The sequence below is a fragment of the Erpetoichthys calabaricus genome, chromosome 5 (assembly GCF_900747795.2).
Source record: "Erpetoichthys calabaricus chromosome 5, fErpCal1.3, whole genome shotgun sequence".
NCBI classification, from domain to species: domain Eukaryota; kingdom Metazoa; phylum Chordata; class Cladistia; order Polypteriformes; family Polypteridae; genus Erpetoichthys; species Erpetoichthys calabaricus.
In genome coordinates this window covers 21,929,023-21,940,321 of record NC_041398.2, presented here as the reverse complement: position 1 = coordinate 21,940,321, position 11,299 = coordinate 21,929,023, and the positions used below count along the sequence as shown (strand labels likewise).

At 40.8% G+C, this 11,299-nt stretch overlaps 1 protein-coding gene across 1 annotated transcript; it reads left to right on the top strand.

Moving 5' to 3' along the window:
- Positions 1-3,650: 3,650 nt before the first annotated feature.
- On the top strand, positions 3,651-10,034 carry LOC114643717 (uncharacterized). Its single transcript, XM_051927795.1, has 9 exons — positions 3,651-3,676; positions 3,773-4,283; positions 4,381-4,473; positions 4,587-4,655; positions 4,763-4,846; positions 4,960-6,034; positions 6,227-7,371; positions 7,459-7,674; positions 9,973-10,034. Exons 2-9 carry the CDS (start codon positions 4,244-4,246, stop codon positions 10,032-10,034), a joined length of 2,784 nt encoding a protein of 927 aa, XP_051783755.1. The 5' UTR covers positions 3,651-3,676; positions 3,773-4,243.
- Positions 10,035-11,299: the final 1,265 nt, after the last annotated feature.

Sequence of the window (11,299 nt, the reverse complement as noted above, 5' to 3'; positions counted from 1 at the left end):
CCCGATTGCTCAGTTTAGATGGCCGGCCAGCTCTAGGAAGAGTCCTGGTGGTTTTGAACTTCTTCCACTTATGGATGATGGAGGCCACTGTGCTAATTGGGACCTTCAAAGCAGCAGAAATTTTTCTGTAACCTTTCCCAGATTTGTGCCTCGAGACAATCCTGTCTCGGAGGTCTACAGACTTGACTTCATACTTGGTTTGTGCTCTGACATGAACTGTCAACTTTGGCACCTTATATAGACAGGTGTGTGCCTTTCCAAATCATGTCCAGTCAACTGAATTTACCACAGGTGGACTCCAATGAAGCTGCAGAAACATCTCAAGGATGATCAGGGGAAACAGGAGGCACCTGAGCTCAATTTTGAGCTTCATGGCAAAGGCTGTGAATACTTATGTACATGTGCTTTCTCAATTTTTAAATTTTTAATAAATTTGCAAAAATCTCAAGTAAACTTTTTTCATGTTGTCATTATGGGGTGTTGTGTGTAGAATTCTGAGGAAAAAATTAATTTAATCCATTTTGGAATAAGGCTGTAACATAACAAAATGTGGAAAAAGTGATGTGCTGTGAATATTTTCCGAATGCACTATATCTTGATGTCAGCCTCGAAACACAGAAATTTTCGTACCTGGTGACAGCAAACACCATTCCTGCAATCCTGAACCCAGCAGCTCGGCTTTTGCTTTTGACAGACCTAAATCTCTGACCAAATCGTTCAATTCGGACTTTGTTATCATATGTGGATCGCCTGATGAGCACGGTTCAAAATCTGGGTCAGTGTCACTGTCAGTACCCTTCATTGCAGTTTCTTCATCTGGTTCATCTAAGGTCCAATCCTCTGGCGGTTTCGGAATTGGAAGACTGTCGTCATGTGGCACGGGTCTCATTGCTGAAGGCAGATTAGGATATTCAATTGACTTCTTTTTTTTGGCAGGGAAATCAGACACATTAGTCAAACAGAAGTAACAGTGCGTCACGTGGTCTTTCTGTTCTCGCCATATCATCGGAACGGCAAACGGCATCGTCTTTCGAGGGCTTCTGAGCCAGGCTCTCAGACTAACAGTACATGTCGCACATCAAATGTGAGGCACCCATTCCTTGTCTTCATCACTAATTTTGCAGCCGAAATACAGATGATAAGCTTTCTTCACAAGAGCAGTCATGCAACGTCTCTGAGGCGCAAGTGTATATTTGCCACAGATATAGCAGAATGTATCACTGCTGTTACGGTATTGACGAGACATATCGCCCGACACCAAAACGTCTATAGCATCTAGCTTACTTACTGTTATATTGCTACAGATACTATACTTTACTATACTGATACTATACATACACACTGACTATCCATAGTAATCAAATGAGCAGGATCAGTGTATGCCAGCCACCTTTATAGCATTCTGAGACAGCGTCAAGCTCCTTCAGACCTACCCAGGGTGTCAACTTCCACAGAATAGCTTCCAACCTGGCCTGATTCCATACCTGTACATGCCCGGGCTGTACAAACCGTTGTTGATAAGTCACTTACGGGAGCGAAAATATTTGCATACAAATATAAGAAAAAATCATGACAAAACTGAAACGGTACATGATGGGTAAATTTTGATGTGATATTCGTGATCAGCACCCAATAATCTATAAGAAACACCCAACAGTGTTCAAGAAGCAAAACCTTTGTTGTGCAGTGATTATATCTGACTTTACATGTTTTGCACACATTGTGCTGCTATAGCAGCCTGTGATAATATTGTTATTAGACTGTTTGGTACATTCCTACCCCCACCCCCTATTTAATTAATACATATTGGTATGTCCCTAGCTCCCTTTTGCTATTGGCTCTGCTTTAGTCTTTGCTTTACCTTCCACCATATTGTATTTTAGGTTAAGGAAATTATCGTCCTTTTACCTTCGAGCTGTCAATGGTTTTTCTAGTGAATGAAGCCTCACGAAGCATCAACACGTTTGAAGCAATTGTGTCGGAAATCGTATCGAAGCTTCGAAGCATTTGACACTCACCTCTCTCGTGACACCTCCTGGCCATTTTCATTAACGTTACACAAACTTATGATCCACTTCAATGACGTCTGTTACAACTCTTATTGCTTTTATTTTTTCGCAGCTACATACTGACAACGAAGAGAAGGGTTCGTCAGCAGCTTCTAGTGTCTGATGTCTAAAAAAATATAAATATAACTAACGCCGACAGGCAGAATGCACTATACGATAGCAAGAATTAAACAAAATAAGACGCCTCACTCATGGATTCCCGGCTCTTTCAATTAGAAAAAGTAAGCTTTTTTTATATAATTCTTTATCCGGTTCTCTTGGTTAAAAGTGCCCACATACATGTATAGTTAGTTAGTGTGCTATATACATTCATAATAAACTTATAAATAGTATGTATGTGTGCAATATCTATACAAATGTGTATGTATGTATGTATGTATGTATGTATGTGTAGATTCATTTGAATCGTCATTTGTATAGTACCTACTTTATGGTTTTCATTTTTCCATGAGAGGGAAAACTTTTGTCTTTACTTCATACCTCAATATTTAAGCAATAATCCAGTTAATTTCACAAAAGTTTAATAGACCACAGTGTGGCATCTGCAGTATTGCTTCTTTGTCTTCAATGCTTAAGCTTCAGAAACTCTGGGAGTCTCAGGACATTTATATTTACTAGACTTTCTTGTGCTTTCTCCCCTTAGGTCAAAATGCAGAGGAGGCCAACAGTATTTTTTCCAGGGCGTGTGAAAGTGACTTTCGTAAACGACCATTAGGCTTTTTGTGCCAAGACCCATCTAATGAAGCAAAAATACTAAAGGACAACCCAAGGTTGAGGGACAAGTCTGCCCCATTGAAGCAAGAGACTGTCCAAAGAAATGCCATCAGGATTGTCTTGGAAAGGGAGGGTGATACCACTGACAAAGTGGAGGTACTTGGGGAATATGTTCTCCAGTTTGGAAAGTATAAAGGCAAGTCTTTTAGGTGGCTTCTTGAAAATGATGTATGATATGCAGTCTACATCATTCAGAATATTCAGAAGGAAAGTGACACGGGAGTCTTCTTTGAAGGTGGAAACAGCAAGGACAGTCCTCTGTCATTTGAGGAATATGCACTCTGTTTTCAGGAGATAAAGTCTCTTTTGGATTATGAAGCAGAGAGACCAACTCTTCCAGCTTCTTCAGAAGATGAAAACCTTGTTGGTTTTGGTGTGAGAGAGAAGAGCACCTGGAAGCAAATCTGGGAGGGCAGGGCAGATGGTTATGCAGCTTTCATCATGGCACTAAAATGTGCAGAAGGTACACAAATGCACTGTTTGCAGCAGTACCTGTTGAGGAAAAGCCAGGCTGTGGTCACACCATCTTCAACTACTCAGTCTACTGAATCTTTGCCATCTAATCCAAGTGAACTGTCTGGTGGGTATCCTAAATAATGCTAAAATCCTATGCTATTTCACATTTATGGACATTTAATTTCAAGTCTGTCTTTTTCTTTGTGTGTTTGTCCATGATGATTTTTTTTCTGTAGGGCTATGTCAATACACTCTTATTTATTTATTTATTTATTTAATTAATTAATCTAGTGTGTTTTTCCCTTAGGAATGGACGATGATGAAAAATTGGAGAAGGCAACGCTGAACACTACCTTCATTATTCCAGACCCAATATGGTAACCAATATGATACGTATAGCACTACAAGTGTTAGATGTTTTCAGTCCTTTTTTTTGGTGTCCACTAACCACTTTCCGCCATTTTGATTTTTAGAGGCTGAACCACAACTCCTAGGGCTACCAACATCAGTAGAAACAGGTTTTTCAGCATAATTTCACATCTGAAGACCAAAAGATGAATTTATATGTTTATTATTTTGGTCATGTTCTGACCATGTTCAACTAATAAAGTTCTTTTGTTCATGTTCCACTAACAATATCAAAAGAACAAAATCATTAATTTCAAACTCTGAGGAGGGTAAGCGTTATTATATTGTTTTGCATGTTCAAGTGTTCTAGTGCTTTATCTGCTCATGTAAGCTGTGGACATCCACAAGACGTGTTGTAATGAGGGTACAGCATGCTGGATTTTCTTATCATATTTACTTGAGCAGACAACGCATGAGGCAGCTTACATCAACAATTTTCAAACATTTTTTTCAACTTTAATAACGGCTGTTTTGTTATTTTTTTGGTTTCCTCCCAGGTGATTCCAGTCCATGTGTGACTGTATCTAAACCACCTGATGAAGTACCTAGCTTTTGTGCATTCAGTACTGTTAGATGGTAAACTTGATTCTGCTTTTGGTAATTATAACAAAAATAAAAGCCTACACATTATTTTAAGCAAATCAAATGTGATTTTGATTTTGCATCTACACAGATCCAGTTGTAAAGCAACCAGTGCCCATTCCTCCAGAGCTGCTGTGTCTTGTTCAGGAGCTAGCTGCAACTCAGCTTGATGTGTTGTCAACATGTAGGTCACCAGTTCACTATAATTCACAAAGTTCTCATATGATGCTTGTCTATTGTTGTAATTTACTTGTTTCTTCCTTGTAATGTACTTCACTTGTTTTCTACTCTGTACAGCAAGGACAATACATTCTACAACTGCCACTATGTCTACTACTCCATTAAGGCACCAGTCCAAAACAACTGGTAAGTATGAACTCTAAATAAAGCAGGCTTTGAAATGTTACCATTTCCTATAGAATTCCATAGTCAATCTACATGCACTTAAAACCTTCTGTTGAATTTCTTCTCAGTATCTTCAGTGTCCCAACAGTCTTCACCTCTCTTGCAAACAACAGGACAAGCTGCATCACAACAGGCGATACCCAGGGCTCAGAGTACGTTCACAAGGATTTTGTTCTTTTCTTCCTTTTCTGTCTCCACTTAACCAGTACACACATAACACCACTTAACAATGAAAACAAATATATATTTGTGTTTGAGATTACAGGGTCTTCTGCCCCTCTGCAGTATCCTGGGTACGATCATGATATTAGCCATTGGAACTGTTCCCAGCAACAGAAGGTCTGGATGAAAACAGAGCTGGAATCGATGGGGCTGTGGCCTGGCTCCCTCCCTGTTCGCCACCCAATGAAGATGGTTTCTTTGTGGCGTATCCCACCTCAGCCTGAATTGATAGACTGCACTTTTGAGTTCCCATTGCCCAAGTACTTTCAGCTTCACCCCTTTTTCATCTGGAAGCCTGAAAATGACAACTTGATGGGCAGGCTGAGGAACAACTATGCTCTGCCATGTCTTCAGGGTTGTTCACAACCACATATTGTATCGGCAGGTGTGGGCAGGCCTCGTGTGGTTGTTGGCATCAATGGACAATACTACTTGTTTGCATCAAGACTCTCCTGCAGGGCATGTAAAAAACGCTGGTATGCTGACAATCTACAGTGGTTAGAAAAACTTCCACAGAGATTCACCAACACTTTGCCTGCCATCATAACATATAAGAAGGCCATCTGCAAAACTGTGATGGATGAACTAAGGAGAGCAGGAAAGTCACCTAATGATATGGCTAACCAGGTAATGGAAATGATGCACCTTAAGTACGAGCGGGCTCACCTGGCCTACCTCCTTAGCAGTCAGAATATCATGGATGCTGAGAGAAGCCTGTATGGTCAGAGAACATTCAGTGAGTTTCTCAGAGGGGACAACCAACCAGTTCCTTTTGGTGGATATGAGGACTCTGATGGTTGGTGTGGAGTATCCGTCTCTTCCTATTACCTAACAGACTGCCTTTTATATGAATACAAAAGGCAAGAGCCTGCCATAAAAAAGCTCCTCCAAGGCACCTTTGGCCAAGCCTTACGCTCAGACCACACCAGGAAAGTCGCCAGAAAGATTGCATCCAGAACCATGTCCTCTTACGCAGTGATGAACGAGAACTGGATGATCCTCTCCTGGATAATGCTACAGTCTGAGACAGATAAGTCTTTGGAGCCCACGTACCAGGGTTTGGCTAACCGGTACAGAATTGCTGAGGTTGACAAGGCTAACTTCCAGTGGGTAGACCGGTGAGGGGCAGTAGCCATTGTTTTCTTTTTATCTGCTGAATGTGTGACTTTGAATGAAAATAATTTGAATCAATGAATGAGTCATGTAATATACAGACCATAGAGTGTGGGTTTAGACATGTATAGACTAATAGTCACTGGATACAGTACATCTTTACTGCATAATTCACACGTTTTCTTTGTGTTTTTCAGGGACTGCTGTTCAGCCTTCAGAGTTGCAGAATCGCTGCAAGTGGAGCATCTTGACTGGAATGCCTGGAAAACAACTGATTCTGTTGTAGCCCAAGCCATACATGGCTATCAACTGAACAGATGTGCATCGAGAACAATGTACAACAGAAACATTGCCATCAAACTGGATCTGTTCTACTGTATGAGGCAAATTCTTCGAGAGTGTGTCTCTAAGCATCATGGCCTTTACAGCTCTTTTTGCCAGTTCCTCTCTGCTGCATTTTCCGTTGTGGATCAGGAAGACCTGCAGCGACTCAAGGATGCCTACGCATTCTGTGGAATTCATCCAGCAAATCCCACCAAGCAACATATCCGTGAGCATTGTAGGACAAAGATACCACAGTCAGATGAGCTGGTGAAAAGGGTTGAGGAAGTGTTCCAGCGTTTTTACCTAGCAAAGGATCCAAATGATGTATACCTGTTCAAGCCATCTATGCTAAAGTCTTGGAGAATTCAGCGGGTGCACATCCTTCGGGGCTGCCTGAGTGATCCCGAGCTTCCAGGTGGCATACTCTACAGGTATGGTGGGACTGTGCAGTTGAACCATGTTCAGGGTGAGGGGGCCAAAGTTCCTGTCTGGATCCCCATCAGAGGAACATCTCAGCAGGAGGGCTACCATTTCCACCAGTCTCAATGGGTCACTGGAACACAAGTATCCTCAGAGTTATTCCAAGCTCAAGGAATGACAGGTGTTGCTCGGTGGAATTACCAGCGCTTGGTGGACCTGCAGCAGCCCGGTGTTCTCCTACCAGGTGTTTTTGACCCAGCACTAATTTCAGAGCTGAATGCAGCTTCCAAAAGAGTAACTGGGGAAGAAAAATATCCTGCCCTTCATTTTTCTGACAGAGACACAAGAGAGAAATTTGGTCTTGAATATATAGAGCCAGGATATCGGCCTGTTCTTCTTGACTGGGATAAACACAAGAAGAAAACGGAGTCCTTTGTCCTCTTTGAGACAGCCAATGAGGGCAGCTCTACCACTGTCCAGGCACTTCCTTCACCACCAGCTTCCACTGGGCCATCTGTCCTGTTCCAGTTTCCTTCAGTTGCTGACATAAAAGTGGAAGTGTCACTATGCAGAGATGCTGATATTGTTCCCGAAACAGGTAAATTCATTACAAAGACCATAAAAGACTAACTATACCTATTTTTTTGCAAGTTTGTGAATATTAATGGTCTCTTCTTTGTTTCAGAACCACCCAACACACCATCTCTGTCTTTGTTGTCATTACCAGCAAGTGTTCGCACTGGACAAGTGAAAACTGGTGGAAGGGTGTTTGTCCTTGACCAAAGATGCTGGACATCCCAGATGAAGGAAGCCATTGACAACCTTATCGATAAGTATCATGGCCAGAAAGACCTGCTGAAACTTGTGGACCACAATTATGCTGCCATGGTGCAGAAGTCTTGTAGAGACCCAAACACTATGCTCCATCCAACAACAAGGGTCCATATTGACAGATACATGAAGTATCTGGCCAAAATGAAGACTGTTAGCTCTTCTTTGAACACGAGCCAGGAGCAATTAATAGAGACACAAAGATTGTGGCATAGTTTGACTGAGGGTAGTCATACTGCCCATGTGCCAGTTGCGACTATGTCCCCTGCCATTGTCCACCCCCCTTCACCTTCTCCTGTCATTACACTGTCACAGGATTCAATTGAGAGAATTGTGCATGAAATCATAGAGAAACAACAACAACAACAGCACCAAATACACAAGAAAGGGACAAAATCCTGTCTTTCATGTGGTCAGCCAAAATCAAGATACGAAAATGATGGCTCTTCAGTTCATTTTTTTTTACCAGCAAGGCCCTGTCCGTTATTTCTATTGTTCTATAAAAGTTTTTAAAATGTATGGATCAGAGGGACTGACAGATCCGAAAATGCAATTTAAAGATTTTGCAGAAACTGAGTTCTTTCAGCGGGAACTAGATGCCACAAGGAAGAGAGTAGAAGAGAAAGGACAACTGAAACGGAAAAGGCCTGATCCGCAGCCTCAGGGTCGCATCTGTCGATTTTGTCAGTTGCAGCTCAAGCAGGGTCCTAACAGCCCTCATATGCATGTGGCATTTCCAGGACACCCTGGCAAATACATTTACTGCCCAGCCAAGGTCTTCTCCCTTTATAAAGATAAGGGGATGGAAAGGGAGATGACTTGGAAAGAGTTCCAATCATCAACTTTTTATGAAACAGAGAGGAGGAGGTGGGAGGAGGAAAAGAGGGAAATAAAAAAAAAAGAAATAGTATATTTTCCCAATTATTCAATAAACTTGACTTTCTTTGTTGTGCCTCTTTGGTTCTCCTGAGTCTCTCTGCATATTCGTGAGGAACATTTATAGGATTGGGGTTTAGCAAAGAGCTGAAAGTTCACAAGACTTTCACAAATTTTATAAAACTGGTAATCTGCCTGAAGCTAAATAGGTTTCAATAATTATGTACATATGTTTTCTTCTATTGTTGAAATATTTGGTTTAACTTTTTGTGTGAGACATTTTTTTATTATTAAAGTAAACCCATTTCTATGGTACAAAAAATGTGTCAAGTACGTCTCGTGGTGAGAGTTCACCCCAGTCTTAAGCACCTTACACATTAAACAATAAGTTAAGAAAAAAAAACTGCATTGTTGTTGTCTGGATATTAAAATTCACAATGTACAGTTGGACCCTGCATCAGGTATTTAATTTATATGTTTTATTCTTATTTAATCCAAAGCATTTTGAAGAAAAAACACACACACACAATGGGCATTCTCCTCACTTGGGAATTGAACTCGGGTCTCTGAGGCACAGCAGACTTGCAGTGCACTGATTGGCTAAGCAGTCCATGTCAACTATCCGTGACTGGCTCTGAGAATTCTACCACTGAACCACCAATGCGAGACGAAAGCCCTAAACCAAGGGTGCCAAACTCCAGTCCTGGAGGGCCGCAGTGGCTGCAGGTTTTCATTCTAACCCTTTTCTTCATTAGTGCTCTGTTTCTGCTGCTAATTAACTTCTTTTGAATTCATTTTAATTGACTTGGTTTTTAAGAAATGTTTCCCTGAATTTCTTCATCATTCCTCTGAATTCCTTCATTTCTTTCCTTAAATGGCACCCAAACAGAAGTGAAATGTGAAGTGAGGGAGCCAAGAGAAGACCCGCTAAGTCAGGGCTTCAAACTCCAACCAATTTCACTCCAGTTGCTTAATGAGGTGCTGAGTCTTGATGTTAATTAAACCCGTTCTTTAATTCCATGGCATGTTGCTGCTTTCATTGTGCAATACCAGACATTTCAGAAATTGTGGATTTTCTCCTTAGTAAGAGCAGATCAGCATTCCTCAGACCTTCACCTTTCTTTATTTTCAGATATTATGTGCTGGTCACAGTTTGCTGGTGCTGTTTTGGCTCACTTTGTATCTCATTATTGTTTGGCTGCTAATTAAGGAAAAATAAACAATTGAGGGGGCTGAGTCTTCAAGAGAAAGTCAAATAAAATGAATTCAAAAGAAGTTAATTAGCAGCAAAAACAGGTCACTAATTAAGAAAAGGGTTAAAATGAAAGCCAGCAGCCACTGCGGCTCTCCAGGACTGGAGTTGGGCACCCCTGCTCTAAACCAATTCGGATGCAATATACTTTTTGACCACAGCCTTTGCCTTGGCGCTCTTCTCCATGCTTTGAAAGGCAGTGTCAGCTTGTCTCATTTATCTCTATTCCTCACTGCACAGTGGATGGAATTAAACTTTCAGAACTCAATGAATATCACGATTTTGTCTGCGTTGGATTCTGATCCACAAATGTGGAATCTGTTGACAACTTATTTTTCAGTAGCTCCACGGTAGTACCAGTTATTCAGGTCGCCGCCTTGCAGTTCACTGTTTCCAGAACATGCGGCTGATGCAATTGCAGGCTACGGCGGCACAAGCTCTCCAAAGACCATGGAGTGCTGGGCGGGGCCCGGACAAGATAGATCCCAGTTTTAAAACCGAGACCGCAACGGACGGGAGTCAAACCCCGGATTCCCGGCCGTCACGCTGTTGTTAGCTACAGCACCCTACATACTGTATATGATTTAATTTATTTCTTTTTGACATAATTCTCTGAGTTGAAAAATACATATACAGTATATATAAAACAAAACTACTATATAGCTAATTCAGTTAACTATCTGTCTAGTGCCTTCTCTGTCTGTCTATTACATAGTGCCTTTCCTGTTAATTTCTGTTATACAGTGCCTTCTCTATCTGTTTATATAGTGCCTTTCACATCTATCTGTACCATCCTTGACTGCAGTATCTGATGATTAATACATGATTTCATGTTTGTTTTTACATTAATTTCAGAGATTAAAAAATATGCATGTGTGATGCTGTTATCTGTCCAGTGTCTTGTCTGTCTGCTATTATATGATGCATACCCTGTCTGCCTATTATATTGTGCCTTCCGTTGTTTTCTGACAGTTTTTTATCTGTTATACAGTGCAGTGCCTTCCCTATCAGTTTATCTAGTGCCTTTCACATCTGTATGTACTCTCTCTGCCTGTTTGCCCTTTTGCAGTGATTGGTCTATTAATAAACAGGCTGGAACATTTTAATTTCTTTTTGACATAAATCTTAGGTATATATATATATATATATATATATATATATATATATATATTTATATATATATATATATATATATATATATATACCTAATAACTGCGGTGGGTTGGCACCCTACCCGGGATTGGTTCCTGCCTTGTACCCTGTGTTGGCTGGGATTGGCTCCAGCAGACCCCCGTGACCCTGTGTTCGGACTCAGCGGGTTGGAAAATGGATGGATGGATATACCTAATAATAATAAAACTAATATATTGCTAATACTGTTTTCTATCTCTCTGGTACCTTTTCTGTGTGCCTATTATACAGTGAATTCCCTATCTATCTGTCTATGTAGTAATAATAGTAATATCATTATTATGTAGCAGCTGTTCTGTTTGCCTGTTAGATAGATAGATAGATAGATAGATAGATAGATAGATAGATAGATAGATAGATAGATAGATAGATAGAT